At 47.6% G+C, this 15,000-nt stretch overlaps 1 protein-coding gene across 2 annotated transcripts; it reads right to left on the bottom strand.

Annotated features, from left to right (window-relative positions):
- Positions 1 to 1,525: 1,525 nt before the first annotated feature.
- On the bottom strand, positions 1,526 to 10,896 carry LOC138199079 (uncharacterized). 2 transcript variants are annotated; one of them, XM_069150995.1, is made up of 6 exons: positions 9,170 to 10,896; positions 6,984 to 7,171; positions 6,442 to 6,586; positions 5,281 to 5,583; positions 4,868 to 4,940; positions 4,432 to 4,503 (listed from the first exon to the last, which is right to left on the bottom strand). In XM_069150995.1, exons 1-5 carry the CDS (start codon positions 10,796 to 10,798, stop codon positions 4,905 to 4,907), a joined length of 2,301 nt encoding a protein of 766 aa, XP_069007096.1. In that variant the 5' UTR covers positions 10,799 to 10,896; the 3' UTR covers positions 4,432 to 4,503; positions 4,868 to 4,904. The 2 variants fall into 2 exon arrangements, with proteins under 2 accessions (XP_069007095.1, XP_069007096.1); XM_069150994.1 differs by lacking the exon at positions 4,868 to 4,940 and having other exon boundaries at positions 1,526 to 4,503.
- Between the last annotated feature and the right edge of the window lie 4,104 nt (positions 10,897 to 15,000).

Genomic DNA, 15,000 nt, shown 5'->3' with positions numbered 1-15,000 from the left:
AGAGGACCACCAGAGGACACCAGAGGACACCAGAGGGTTACCAGAGGACACCAGAGGACCATCAGAGGACACCAGAGGACCACCAGAGGACACCAGAGGACCACCAGAGGACACCAGAGGGTTGCCAGAGGACCACCAGAGGGTTACCGGAGGACCACCAGAGGACCACCAGAGGACACCAGAGGACCACCAGAGGGTTACCGGAGGACCACCAGAGGACCACCAGAGGACACCAGAGGGCCACCAGAGGACCACCAGAGGACCACCAGAGGACCACCAGAGGGTTACCGGAGGACCACCAGAGGACCACCGGAGGACACCAGAGGGTTACCAGAGGACACCAGAGGACCACCAGAGGACCACCAGAGGAAACCAGAGGGTTACCAGAGGGTTACCAGAGGACACCAGAGGACACCAGAGGACCACCAGAGGACACCAGAGGGTTACCAGAGGACACCAGAGGACCACCAGAGGACCACCAGAGGACACCAGAGGGTTACCAGAGGACACCAGAGGACCACCAGAGGACCACCAGAGGACCACCCACCCAAGAACTGACTCCGTTTTGGGACCAAAGAAATATTCTACTCGGCATTCATGTGTCATTCGTAATAAAATGCTCGGGTTGTATTTAGAGAGGAGATTTGAAATTTGGAAGCACGAGCTCCATAGGAGGCTAAACTCGGGGCAAAATGCTCCTCTCCAATGAACAACACAATGTGAAAGGAGTGACAATTATTATTGATGAAATAAATAAAAAACATAGGAATAACTTTAAAAATATCTATATATTATTTAATTAATTATGTTCATTTTGATTTAATTCAATTCCTTTTAATTATATTTGATATTTATTAATTTAATATCTTATTTAATGTAAGTATATTATATATTTAGTATCCTATTTCAAATAAATTATGAGGTTCTATTTAATGTCTAGTAGTTATATTATTATTTTGTTTCTTCAAGATACCGTGTATCTGGCTGACTAGTAGGAGAGCCTTCAAAAAGTCCTCACCAGACAAAAAGTACCAGTCCTATCGAAAAGTTATGTCACTGTGAGCATCAGAAACCAGTCGGTAATAACTGTATTAAATCTCATGTTCCTACTTCGTGTTATAAAGGTTCTGTCACAGTTTAGAGACACAAAACTTTGCAGATTTTGACAAGTTTCAGAGCTCTGATATAATGGAAGTCTATTGGAGAGATGGTGGGACTACTCGGCACACAGAGGGGATTTTAGCCTAAACCATGAGTCCTATCACAATAAGAGTCACACTGGGGAAGAGCCAACGAAAGTCGCCACCATTTGATGTTTAAATTGTTCATGTAGAGTGAAAACTGGGTAGAAAAAAATAACAGGATTTACACCGGGGGTTTTTTCACAAAGTTAGAAGTCTAAAAGTTGGCTCTTCCAATGCACACCCATTGTAAACTGAAAAACGATTGCAAAACTTTATCATCATTTATCACAAGATATCGAAAAGCTGAATAATGCGGCGAGAGTTGAGGCTTTTTTGGCTTGTTTCAAGTTTTAATAGTGTCTCTAGCTGAAAGTATGCCGACGTAGTTGAAACTCAAAGTGGAGTCCGTTTTAGAGGATTTCAACATTCTCCATTCATTTCCGATGGGGATTTATTGCGTATTTCGTATTTAGGACACTATACATTTTTATAAACAATTGGAACAAGAGCAATTATCACGTGAATGAGCCAGGCTGCTTTCTACGATAAACAGTGTGAGGGTAAACAAAACTGAATAATAACAATAGGCCATAAAGAATTTAGACAGGAAGAACATAAAGTGCTTGGTCAGCAATCCCACCAATGAGCAATAGTATATAGTGTGTATTTGCATTGGCACACTAAACTCATTACCAATTCAATCTTATTTTTTGACAAAAAGCTACAAGGCATATTTGCCCAAACTGCACAGTTCCAGCGCAGAATGAGGAAACACAGGTTTCCCTCGTCAAAGCAAAACTCACGAGAAGTGTTGTGTCATATTTAAAACCCAGAGTTCCTGTTTATTAATCAAGAAATTATCTTACAGTATTTAAGCGAAACAAAACAGGATGTAGACAGAAGCAGTGCAGGCTTGGGTTGCTATTTTTACTCCTCTTAACTTGACCTATAAAACAAAAAGTTCAGTTTGCATTGAAAATACGTTCAATTCTTTCTGTTTAAATTTTCCAGCTGTGTTTCCTCAAAGAATAATGAAGAGAAAAATTTAGCTTGTAAAGTAAAACATTTCATTCCATAAATAAAATCAAGGCTGAATAAATAAGAGTGGATTTTTTGTTTTGTTTCACAGGAAACTCTGCAGTACTTTGTTTTTTTTTTTTATCAAGTACAAATATGTCCGATTTGGTAACTGATGGTCTCCGCAAACATTACAAATCAATGCAACAGTACATGCAACTAAGGCTCATGCCTCGAGATCTGTACACTGCAACATACACACTGCTGCATCGAACATATACAGCGCGTTACAGCCAGCAGTCTGTCATGGAAAAATAGTGTTTTTGAAAAAATGAAAAGCACCAGTAAGTTGGTGCTTTTTAATGTGGAGCCTGCACGCCTCTGTATTGAAGGAGATGCTGAACAGTCCGTTGCTCTCATAGAGGAGTAGAGAGAAGATCTGCCGTCATCAGCAGCTCCTCCAAACCAATCTGTGTCATTTGTCATCGCCTCTCAGAACAATCTGTGTGAGCGACTCGTGATGTGACGTCTCCGTCAGACGCTCCGGATTCATACATCACATGACCTCTGCAGGTCCGTGAGCACGCACATACTCAGGGATGGATTTTGTTCGGAAACATCTGATCAAAGTCCCGATGTGATCTCAGGACAGTGTCAGCATCGATCTGTCACGGCTTTCAATTCACCACATGGCATAAAGGTACGATGGGAGGTTCTTCATCACCTAAATGTGTCAGTATCCAGGTATGATGAGAAAGTATTGAAACTTTAACACTGCATGAGAACTTGGTGTAAACCATGGAAGCATATAATGAGCCAGTTATCAAGAGAAGCTTCAGGAGTCTGAGTTTTATTTACAATTCAGTAAATATGAAGAAGTGGAAAACATTGTGCATTTTATATGCAGACCTCCAGCCTCGACATGTGGTACGACACTATGGGGGAGGCTGGGCTGAGGATGACAACAGGAAGTGCTCAGACCCCTTCACTTTCTAAACTCTTTGGTAAATGTAATTTTAAATGAATAAAATGTGCATTTTTGTTCACACCGGTCCACTCTGTGTGACCACTAATTTCAAAGTGAAAAACTGATTGCAGAATTATTTGTAAATTCATTAAAAATCATTAACCATTTCTAGAAGGATTCAGACAGGTTTGTTGTTGCTTCAGATGCATCATTTGCTTTAATAATCCTTTAGATGTAATAGATTTAATAATCCTTTAGATGTGTCTCTAACTTCATGTGATTCCACTTGTGGACACAAACCAAGTCCAAGTCCTCTGCTAACCTCCACTATTAAGAAAAGAGAATAAAACCTCTTCTAAAGCTTTGGCTGTTTCCAGGAGCACTGATGCCTTAGTAGCAGTTAGATCAAGTTTGAAACCACCAGCATTTCTTCTAGAGTCGGCCGTCCAGCCAAACCCTAGCTGCTTCGCTCCTTCATCAGAGAGGTGACCACGAACCTGATGACCACTCTGACAGCCTCAGAAGTCCTCTTCACAGGAGGGACCACCTGCTGTTCATCACCTGTTAATACCATCTCCACAGTGATGCATGCCTCAGCGGCGGGGACGGCGAGACGGATGAATGCAGAGCGGGCTTTGTACTGTTTCCAAATGAAGTTTCTGAGTGTGCACAAAGTGTGTTGGTGTGAACACGTTCAGCTACACACAGTGTAGAATACTGGTAGAGGTGTCACTGTTTATACTGAGGGAACTGTCCCTTTAACCTCTCCGGGGTAACAAACCAACGTGGGCGTTCAGGAGGTGACAGAGTGGGACTGTTCTGCAGCAGAGCTGATCTACAGGATGTGTGCTTCAGTGTGGAGTACATTCATGTGTCAGGTGTTTCAATTCAGCTGCATTTCTGTCAAACACTTGAGAATTGAATTTTCAGAAAACATACTGTATAAAAATGACACTTACTGAGAGGAAAGATTTCCTTCCTGCCCGTCCCTGATCTTTATTTATCTTACCGATGATACTACCGTCTGTTATTAATGTGGCAGCCGTCAGTAAGAGGATACGGAAAACCTCAGTCTCATTTTCAGTGCAGCGCGAGAGTCTGTGGGTACTGAAATGATGCTGTGGTCATGTGACACATTCGTCCACATACTTGTGCAAAGTTCAACTTCCTGTGAGCTCAGTCCAGGACTTCCTGTTTGACCGGTATGAGGGTGGGGGGTTGTCGGCTGCCCCGTGTCTCTCTCTGCAGAGTGTACTCAGTAAACTGGGAGGAGTCCACTCCACCTCCACATGAGCCTGTGATCCAGAAGCCTCTCTGCTGCAGACGCTCCAACACCTGCAGACACACACACACACACACACACACACACACACACACACACACACACACACACACAGGTAGGAGAGTGGACACGTAGCTGTGATGCAACACGTTCTTCAGACATGTTGTGCAATGGAAAGTCAAGAAACATTAATGGAACGATTTGAAGTCACTGTGTGGAAATATTTGTTATCTCCCAATTGAAAATATAAGTGAAGGTTCATTTGTTCTGTCATTAAGCAGAGCAGCAAGTCACACTGTTCACAAAACAGAAAATCTTTTTCCAGATTCAGAGACAAACAACAATCAATAATTACTGAGAACCAAGCTAGTGAGACTGAAGTACTGCAGCTTCAACCTCGTGGAGAAAAGCTTTAACCTGGATGGAAATCTGTCTGAGAATGAAGGAGGAATCTTCAGCAGACGATACGGAGACCGGAGGGACTCTGTGTCTTTAAAACATACAGGGACAGACAAACCCAAAATACAGAGAGGACAGAGAGGACAGAGAGGGACAGAGAGGGATAGAGAGGACAGGTGATGAAATGTGCATCACATGTATCCCAACCTGGACTTGGCTTTTTGTGTCCCTGCAGCTGTGTGTGTGTGTTTTCTTCAGTTTCAGTTCTTTGGGCCTTCAAGGCCACCATACTTGTGTATGCTCGGATACAGACAGGTGTAATCATGGTTAAACACCTCCAGCTGACAGTTAAATCGGTTCTACGAGACCAAAACCAGGTGTTTTGGATTGTGATGAGCTGTCTGTGTTCTAAGAGACAGGTGTGTTGGTACCTGCACTGAGCTGAGGTGACAGTATCCGTTGAGGGGGAAGCGGAGGACGTGAGTGGAGTCCTGACTCCAGCTGCTGTTCAGGGAGTTCAGCAGGACGTCTCTGACCTCAGGGAACATCTCCTCCATCACCGCCCGCCGGCTGCTCACACTGATCCTCTCACCGAGCTCCGGAGCCACGTGGACCACCACGCACTCGCAGCCCCGAGACACGTCCCCGTCCCGCTCCGTCCTCCAGCGCTGCAGCTCGGCCTGCAGCGGAGCCAGCTGGAAGAAAGAGGCCTCCTCATACAGCAGGGAGAACTCCTGCAAACACAGGACACAGGTCAGAGACATGAGGACACGCTCAGAGACATGAGGACGAGGTCAGAGACATGAGACATGAGGACGAAGTCAGAGACATGAGGACAAAGTCAGAGACATGAGGACACGCTCACCACAGGGACACAGAGCTTGTAGAAATACACACTTGGACACATATACACAAATGCAGTGAAACACATTGATGTACTTGTGAACACTAAAATAAAGGTAAATACATTTTTTGTTCAGGAGTTCAGTTCTGCTGAGAATGTTTGAAGCTCTGAGTGGAGGAAACACACTGACTTCATTTTCATACAAATAAACACACACCACCCAACTAATACGCTCACACAGAAGTCTGTCTTCATAACTTTGGGCCGGACAGACGCAGCTGATCAGAGTCTGAGGTGACCGTTTACCATCGTTAAGTTGATGTTTGTAATGAAGCCTGCTGGACGTCACTGTGACGAATGAAACGCAGCTGCTGACTTAAAAGTCACAATGTGTAGAAAATGTAATATTCTGATTGATACCTAATTACTTTGAAGTTGGTGACAGACTAAAATATAATTTGAATTGTTTGGATTAATACATGATACATTAACAATATGTGAAGTTAATGCAGAAAAGAAAACATCTGATTTACATACAACAACACAAGAGGAACATGTTAACGGTGTAGTGTCCTGTAGGCCGTCCCTGTTCAGGGACTGATCTCAGACCAGTCTCAGGACCCGTCTGTAAGACTCATGTGTCTCTGGACTAGTGACGAGTTAAACCCTGTCATCTGATCTTTACAGCTGTTACTGTCCCGCTGCTGTGATGGACTGCAGAAGTCCCTGATCAGAGACAGACACTCACTGTGAAGCCGTCGGGGACGAGCAGTTTGGACGTCCGCAGGAAGTTGAGGATGTAGCGGAACATGGGACCATCCCGATCGATGAAGTAGTGCTGCTTCAGACTGTCCAACACGATGGGCTCCGTCCCATCGAACAGTCGACCGATTCTGTCCCAGACACAGAAGCAGTTTTTAGTTTTAATCCTCAGGTCAATCATCAGTCCAAACTAACTGTGTGAGACAAGATCTGGTAGTTTGATAAATAAGTCTTGAAACATCCATAACTAAATTTGTAATTCTTGTTCTTGCTCTGAGGTGCACCTTTAATCCATGCAGAGGAGAACCCATTAAAACCACTTCATATCTAGTTTTAGTTATTTTTTTTGTTTTCCCAAATCTGCGACATGTAATTCTTTTCCATTTTAATTAGACAACCAAAGTGCAAGTCAGATATTAGAAACTATTATGTACCAATATCAGGAGAAAGTCTGAAGTTGTTTCGTGAGACAGACCAGAGGATGTCCACCACAATGAGCCCTTGATTTAAGGCCGAGGTGTCCCTCACCTTGAATCGGGGTACTTGGTGAGGGTGGCCAGGCTGCTGGTGTACACGTGTCCTCCCACATCGATGTGCACTGGTGCGCTGGCTTTGGTGAGCCGGGCTGGTGTGGGAATGCCGGCGGAGCCCAGAGGGGACACGGGAGACACAGAGGACATCTTCTCACTGGACATACTGCTGCTGCCACGGCTGTCCTGGGACACACAACACACACACACACACACACCCACACACACACACACATGTAGTAGTGGTGCTGCACTAGCCCGCACAGCCAGTGCTGCAATGGTGACTGTAGTAGATATACGGAAAGATCAGTAACCAGGGACAGTTTGTGGTGGCTGGTGCACATCTGAGACTCAGTACAAAATTCTGAGGGATCACTTCTTGACGGGAGTGGTCTCACCACAAGGGGCTTCTGAACGGTTTCTATGAAAATGATGTGATTGACGTGCTGTGACCTTCACAGTCACCATATCTGACCCTGGTTGAACACCTGCGGGGGACTTTGGACCTGATGGACAACGCTCTGCATCATCATCCAAACACCAAAGGTGGGAAAATCTTTTTGAAAGACCTTAAAGAAAAAAAACCATGACTGTATACAAAAAAATGTTTTGCTTCCAGATCTGAAAAAGGAGGCCGATGCAATGGTGTCTTAAGCTGCAATGCCACAAAGTGCCACTAGAGGTCGGCTCCAAAAAGCCTCCATAGACTCCTATTCAAGTAGTCTAATAAAGTTCTCAGTCAATTCGATTTTTTTATTAATCTTATTCTGGAGGTCCATCTGAAAATAATCCCTCATTCATTAGAAAAGAAGATTCAAGAAGACCTGTTTTTGGGGGCGTGTCTGTTTGATTGACAGGCCTGTGGTGCAGTCAGGTTACAGCTATCGGTGGGCGGGACATAGTATCGTCAGGTTTCCAATCAGATCGGTCAGATCCACCGCCGGCTCCTCCCCCAGCTCGTCCAAATATGGTCACTTCCTGCTCCAAACTGCTCCGAACTAGCAAAGATGGTGACGGACAGAATCTGAACTGGAGGATTCATAACGTTCACAAACCAACAGGCGACCTCACTGCTGGTTGCCGCTTGGGAAAAAACAACATTAAAAGTATTCGTAAGGTACTGGACCACTTCTTGCTACTAGAACAACTTCACTACACCTGATCTGGACCTCTACAGAGACAGAACACCATTCCTCCTGCTACTGACTCCTCCCTCAACTAAATGAAGGTTAAACAACAAATAAAGCAGAAAGACCTGCAAACAGCTGACACACACACACACACACACACACACACACACACACACACACACACACACACACAACACACACACACAGGCGCATTAAAGGCCGTCAATCATATGTACCACATCCACAACTGTGTCAGCGGGTGTCATGGTAGCAGAGCGACAGTCCCATTGAGAATCCCTCCTGTCTCATATTCAGGTGTTTTTATTCAGTGTTTTAATGATTATTGTATCACACCATTGAATAAGCAACACGTCCTCCAGCACAATAAAGATTCACTTCTTCTGTTTGTTTTGTGATTCAGAGACGTTGAAGTTTTCCAGTGGATCCATACCAACATTTTCAAAAAGTTATTTTTCAAGGTGATTGACAGCATATTGATGGGTTCAGGCTTGTCAGGCCAAACTTTAAAGGACCAGTTTTATTTACTACAAACATGTAGGCTCCTCTGCAGTGATGACTGTTCTCCTTAAAGTCATGAAGATTTGTTTTCTCATTCCATGCACTGCAGAGTTCACTGTGAAATGACATCCTTTAAGTCCTTTAAGATGCACGGGACACTTTAATACTGCTGTTTAATGAGCAACCTTTACAGAAAGGTAAATACAAATATGTGGTTCAGTTATAAACTGGATGCATTTTAATAATGATACAAAGATGACTGGCAGTGGGAGACAATAACCAGCCTGTTGTCCTGAAATACATTTTAAACAGGTGGAATCTTAACCGACCTGTAGTCATACTCTGTTTGTTTTTAATATTTTACAACGACATATCAAATGCTCTTTTACTAAGCCTGTTCAATTTGAATGGCGGGACTTTTACTGAGGCTATAAAAAACATAAAGTGGTCAACAGTACAAAGCGGAGGACTCCGAGCTTTTACACATGCGACCTGCCTCTCCTGCGGATGATGAACGATCACGTGGTCTGGTTACCTGTGTGGGCACAGACACCGGGGACCGGACACCGGGCCGTGTCATGTGGGACTCTGAGGACCTGGCAGGCACCGAGCCCCCGTCGTTCCTCTCAGCGGGAGACTGTGCGCGGTTCCCGGGCTGCAGACACATCTTCTTGGCGGACGGAGCTCCGGGCTCCTCCTCCTCCTCCTCCTCCTCCTCCTCCGCGCCGCCTCTCCTCGCTGCTGCAGCCGGTGCTGATGTGTTTACTGCCGCTGCCGCCGTGTCCGTGGGTGTCCCCTGCGGATTCACCTCCGCCACGTCGGTGACCTGGCGCATGTACGGGATCACGAGCTGGAGATGGGACTGCGCGTGACCGTTCATCGTTTCCGAGGCAACGTAAAGCGTCGTCGTCGGCCTAAAGCCCGCAGCCCCCACGATGCTGTTGAGCGTCGCTATGGAGACGGCGCCGATGCAGTGGTTCGTGTATGTCTTGGAGAGCTTGGCAGCGCGCGACAACATCTGCATCCTCGTGCCCAACAGGTTCTTTCCGATGGCTTTGTTCTCGTACCACGTCACGTCGCTCGCGCAGCAGTGATCCCGGGGCCGCTGGAAGAACGCCCTGCACAGCGGGTTCCGTTTGGACACGTACCGGACGAAGCTGGCGTACGGACAGTGCTCCGTGCCGGTCTCGTACATCCGCGGCAGGGTGTCCTCGTCTGCGTCCGGACGCTTCTTTGTCCAGGCGGCGGAGCGGGACTTGTGGTACGGTCCGAGAGCCTTGAAATACACAAACTTCCGCCCGTCCTCATCCACGGCCAGACCGAACGAGTCCTCTTCCAGCTCCCGCTGGTTCTCCCGGCCCCTGGTGCAGAAATACATGCAGGTCTCGAACCAGACTTTGTTGAGCAGCCCGAACGGGGTGTCGGTGTTGAACACGGAGGACTCGTACAGTTTCCGCAGGTCTGAGCGCGTGATGGCTTGTTTCTGCACCACGGGACCGGCGCCCTGCTCCTCCAGCCGCCGGATGACCGCGGCCAGGGTCAGGTTGGCGCTGCGCAGCTCGGGGTCCTTGGTGAGGTCCAAAGTGCGGCAGTAGGGCGGCTCGTTCAGGTACCTGTTCAGGGAGCTCCGGATGCTGATGAGGGAAGACTTGCTGTACAACTGTCCACTTTTGGAGCGCGCCTCAGCGTAGAAGGAGCGCAGCACCGCGCACAGCGCATCCTTGTCCAGAGTTTCAAAGTCTGGACTTTGGGCTTTCTCACTGAGGTACTCCCTGAAGATCCGCACCGCGTACCGGGTAGCCAGGCGGGTGTTCTCGCTCAGCCGGTTCCGCTCTGACCGCTGAAGGTCTCCGTCCAGGTGAGCCTCCAGCCCGGTGGGGACTCTGCTGCTGAAAGGGTCCGCCTCCCCCTCCTCTTCCCCTCGGTCCATATTCCGCATAACGACCGCTTCTGTGTCGATGGAGTCGAGCACGGTGCTCCCTGACACCCACTCCATCTCCACACCTTCTCTGTCGGACTCCTCGTCCTCATCCTCATCCTCACCGGTGATCTGGACCTCCTGGATCTCATCTTCATCAGACTCCTCATCCTCCTCCTCCCTGGTCCTCTCGGGTTTGCTCATCTGCTCCTGCTCCGTGTCTCCGCTGGCAGGCATTCTCGCCATATTGCAGTCTGTGAAGCAGTCCTCCGGCAGCGCGCATGCGCTATATTGGACCGCAGCGCTGAAAGCCTTTTGTGTTATAGTGACCTTCAGCCGTGCACGCGTTTCTTTTAAGGTACAGGGAGCGAGCGCAGCGGGTGGGTGAATTTGAAGGCGCGCGCCCTGCCAGAGAGGCAGCAGTTTGGGACTGAATATTGGACCAGGAGCACGAGCTGTGTGGTCCAGACCAGGACTGCAGGAGTGTAACAGCCAGCATCAAACACACACACCGATGAGTTCAACTTGAAATCAGTTTGACACACTCCAGGGTTCAAGTGTGTTGTTTCTGTGTTTTTAGAAACGTACATGTACACGGTGTCAGCTGTGCTGTGTGTGTTGGTGGGTGAACTACTCTGACTTCAGTTTGGGACTTGTGGTATAATCTGAGCGCTACAGTTCATGAATAGAAGTGATGCTACGGTCAAACAACACTCATCAAAGAGCTACCAGCATGCATACCTGCATATGACCTGCAGAAAAAGCAAATAAGTTAAAAATGCGCAGCCTATTGAATGAGATTTGACAGAACTGAGAAAGAACTCTGAACTGCAGTCTTTGCGCATAAATAAGCTCACAAACATATAATGTTTGTTTGTTTGTGATAGAATTAAGCAGGAGTGTACTCCAGCATGTGTTCATGGAAGCAGGGTTTGATTACCAACAGGGCAAAACAGGCCTCAGACCTCCGAGGGCCCGAAGAGCTCTGGTTCACTGCAGGTCAGCTGGGTTTTAATAATTCCATAAATTGCTAATATTTTAGGGAATTTTCAACACTAAAGTCGACCACGTCAACTTAAAGAGGGTCCTGCATCGTTTTATAACATGTGGAATAACTCCAAATCTAACACCACAATTCCATCAGCTTTTATTGTGCTCCACTTTTAAATATCTAAATAACCTTGTAATAATTGATTACTTTGCACCAATGAACTGATGCACTGCTGGTTTCTGGGCTTATAATGACGCTGCCATGGGGTACATCTAAACTTGGAGGCAATGAGGAATACAATGAAGGCACAGAGGGGAGGGTGGGAGGGGCCACCCAGTGGGGTGCCACCAGCAAATGTAAGCCCAGAGGCCATCAAATACATTCATCCAGCCATACCTGGAACAATACTAGTACTAATATTTACTCTTTTTTGGGGGGCAAGATTTTTTTTCAGTGCTTCCAAAATAAAACTAAAATATTAATGATATTCACAGATCAAACTTCAGCCCACAATATCTGAAAATGTTATTGGCTCACAGACTCATAAATGATGCATGCATTCAATTGATCTGATGAATTCTACATGTATGCTGGGATTTCTGTACTTCTATTGCTTTAATGACACAAAATGGAACTGATACTTGAGAATCATTATGATGTTAGGGCCTAAAAAAAAGTCTAAGAAAATGTTCAGAGACTGAAGCAGCTGAACCTCAAAGTCACTTCACAACACACTGGACAGTTTCCAAGGTCAAGAGGAAACAGACTCGTCCCTCAACCTAATGTAGGTATATCCTGTTTATTATATATCACAGTATCACAGCAAAACGTGAGATCATTTTGGGTTGTCTATAGGCATAAAAGTTACACATTTTGAAAGCATGAAACATACCTACACGTAAATGTCATGTGACGTGGGATCATGTACCAATGTCCCGCAAAAGAGGTGTTGAGACTAAGTATGAAGGACATTTTTAGGCAGTGTTGGGAGGAAGGAAAAGGGGGTAGGGGGTGTCTTGGTGGCATTCGTCAGATTTACCCTGCGTTCCAGTATCCATACTACTGTACTATTTAGTACACCAGAAAAATACATAGTATGTTAAATGTAGGATGCTAAAAGTACGAGGATGTCCTACTACATCCACTCGTATTTTGCAGTCTGCAGGTCAGCAAGTGGCTCTAGCGCTTCTTACCCACAGTCCTTTGCGTGGCAGAAGATATGTTCCATCGACGTAGCTGCTGAGACAGTTGGTGGCGCTGATGCTGCGCCCACAAAAGGAAGAAGGAGGAGAAAGGCAATTAAAGGAAGCGTACTCGTTCCCGATCCCAAAGTCGACCGTCACAGACTCAGATTTTGAGGCGTGTTGCCGGTAAGTCCGCGAGGGTTTAGGACTGTCCCACTATCGTATCATTGAGTCTGTGAAGGCCTTCTGAGGGATATTTTGAGCCCTTTAAGCACCCTTTCCGTAAGTCTGCATTTCTGAAGACTTTGCCTGACGGAATTACCCACAGTTCATAGCAAAATACCCGATGTATTAAATGTAGTCGTCTTCTCTCCAATAAGGTCCGGCTAAAGCTGGTTCTCTTTCATAGCATTCGTTTCGTGTCTCACGATGGGAACGCCCTCGGCGTGACCTCATCAGAAGCTCCTATTACACTCTACCAGCCAGGATTGGCTGGAGCTGAGCGTGGCAGCATCACCACACCACCCTCCTTGCTCATTCGTAGCGAGAAGAGGTGAGTGCTTTGAATGACGGTCAGAGCGGTGTCAGCCCTATTTATAGGGGGAGGGCCTGCAGAGCGTAGGAGAACAAATGCCTCCAGTCGAACCCTCTGTGGCGAGTCACCTGCACCCGAAGACTTCTATGTCCTCGGCGGGGCCCGCTCTGCCGTCAAGAGCCGATCGTTTCCAGTCCAGCCTGACCGACAAATCGTACAAGGCGGCTGCGGTAGAACGCCACCTCCCTTCTGATGGCCTATCGAGCCGAGCTAGAAGAGGAGATGACGGCCGCACCTGCTGCTGTGGGAGGAAGTGTGTCATCACGGATCACTGCCTCCACCTCCACAAAGTCGCGGTCCAAGCTCTGGGGAGATCTATGGGTGTAATGGTGCTGCAGGAAAGAGCTCGGTGGTTAAACCTCACCACTCTCTCCACCAAAGATAGGGAGGACCTCCTGGACACCCCCATCACGGCCAAAGGGCTTTTCGGTGCAGCTATCACCACGATGCAAAAGAGGTGTGAGGAGAAGAAGAAAGATGATGAGGCCCTGAGGTTGTGTTTACCCAGACGGGCTGCGGCCGCCACCGCTGCCCCTCCGCCTCACCGCCCCTCCGCCTCACCGCCCCTCCGCCTCACCGCCCCTCCGCCTCACCTCCGCCTCACCGCCCCTCCGCCTCACCGCCAATCTTTTGCCCAAGTGGCGGCGCGCCAGCCTCCCACCTTCAAAATCCCCAGGCTGTCTAAAGCTCAGACAGCCCCCCAGGCTATACTGAGGGCTTCCATTCCCAAGAGCTCATGGCAGAGGAAGCCTCCTCCCGCTGGCGGGACTCGCCCTGACCAGCTACAGCCAACTTCCACTCAGGCTGTTAGGAGGAGGAAGCGGCCTGATAGTCTCCCGGGAGGGAGAGGGCGGGCCGGTCCCGCTCCCCCGTGTGGCTCCGATCCCGAGCACGTTTGGAGAGTTCGGCCAAGTTCGGCTCTCAGACGACAGGTTGTTCGAACCTGCCTTGCGGCCCCTGAAGAGAGGCAGAGACTTTGTTGTACAGGTGGAACCTCACAGAGGTCCCCACACATGTCTTGCAAGCACTTTTCATTGTCTGAACGCATTAAAAATGCCCAAACTGTCGCATGCAGGCATTGTGCCAAGGGCGCAGTTAAAAATGTTGAAAAACAAAATAAACTCATTGCCAGAAAGGAGTTTGGTCACTCATTCCCCAGAGGGAATGACACCTCACTACAGCATAAACAATACTGCCGCGGTACAGAAGGGACAGCTCTGCGTCCCAGTGCCACGACAGGGCGGTCTTACCCCGGGTGCAGCAGACTGGCCTGTCAGCCCGCTGTCAGGGATGATAGAGACCTGGGCGCAATGCACAGATTCAGAGTGGGTGATGAGAACAATAAGCAGTGTGCCCTCCACAATTCAGGGGAGTGATTCTATCACAGGCCCAAGACAAAACCGCTCGCTTCCTACAGGAGGAAATGTCCTCTTTGTTAGAGAAAAGAGCGATCAGAGTTATCCCCCACGAGCACAGTCAGAGTGGCTTCTATTCAAGATATTTCCTAGTGCCAAAGAAAGGTGGGTGTGGGATGCGTGCGATTTTAGACCTACAGGCTCTAAACAAGCATCTCAGGAAATACAAATTCAGAATGTTGACACGCGCCTCTCTGCTGCGCTTCCTCCGCCCGGGCGATTGGTTCACTTCAATCCACCTCAAGGACGCCTATTTCCACATT

This window comes from Embiotoca jacksoni, unplaced genomic scaffold (assembly GCF_022577435.1).
Source record: "Embiotoca jacksoni isolate LCO1_2020_lvr unplaced genomic scaffold, fEmbJac1.0.p SCAF_16, whole genome shotgun sequence".
NCBI classification, from domain to species: Eukaryota; Metazoa; Chordata; class Actinopteri; family Embiotocidae; genus Embiotoca; species Embiotoca jacksoni.
This window is presented reverse-complemented; position numbering and strand designations above follow the sequence as displayed.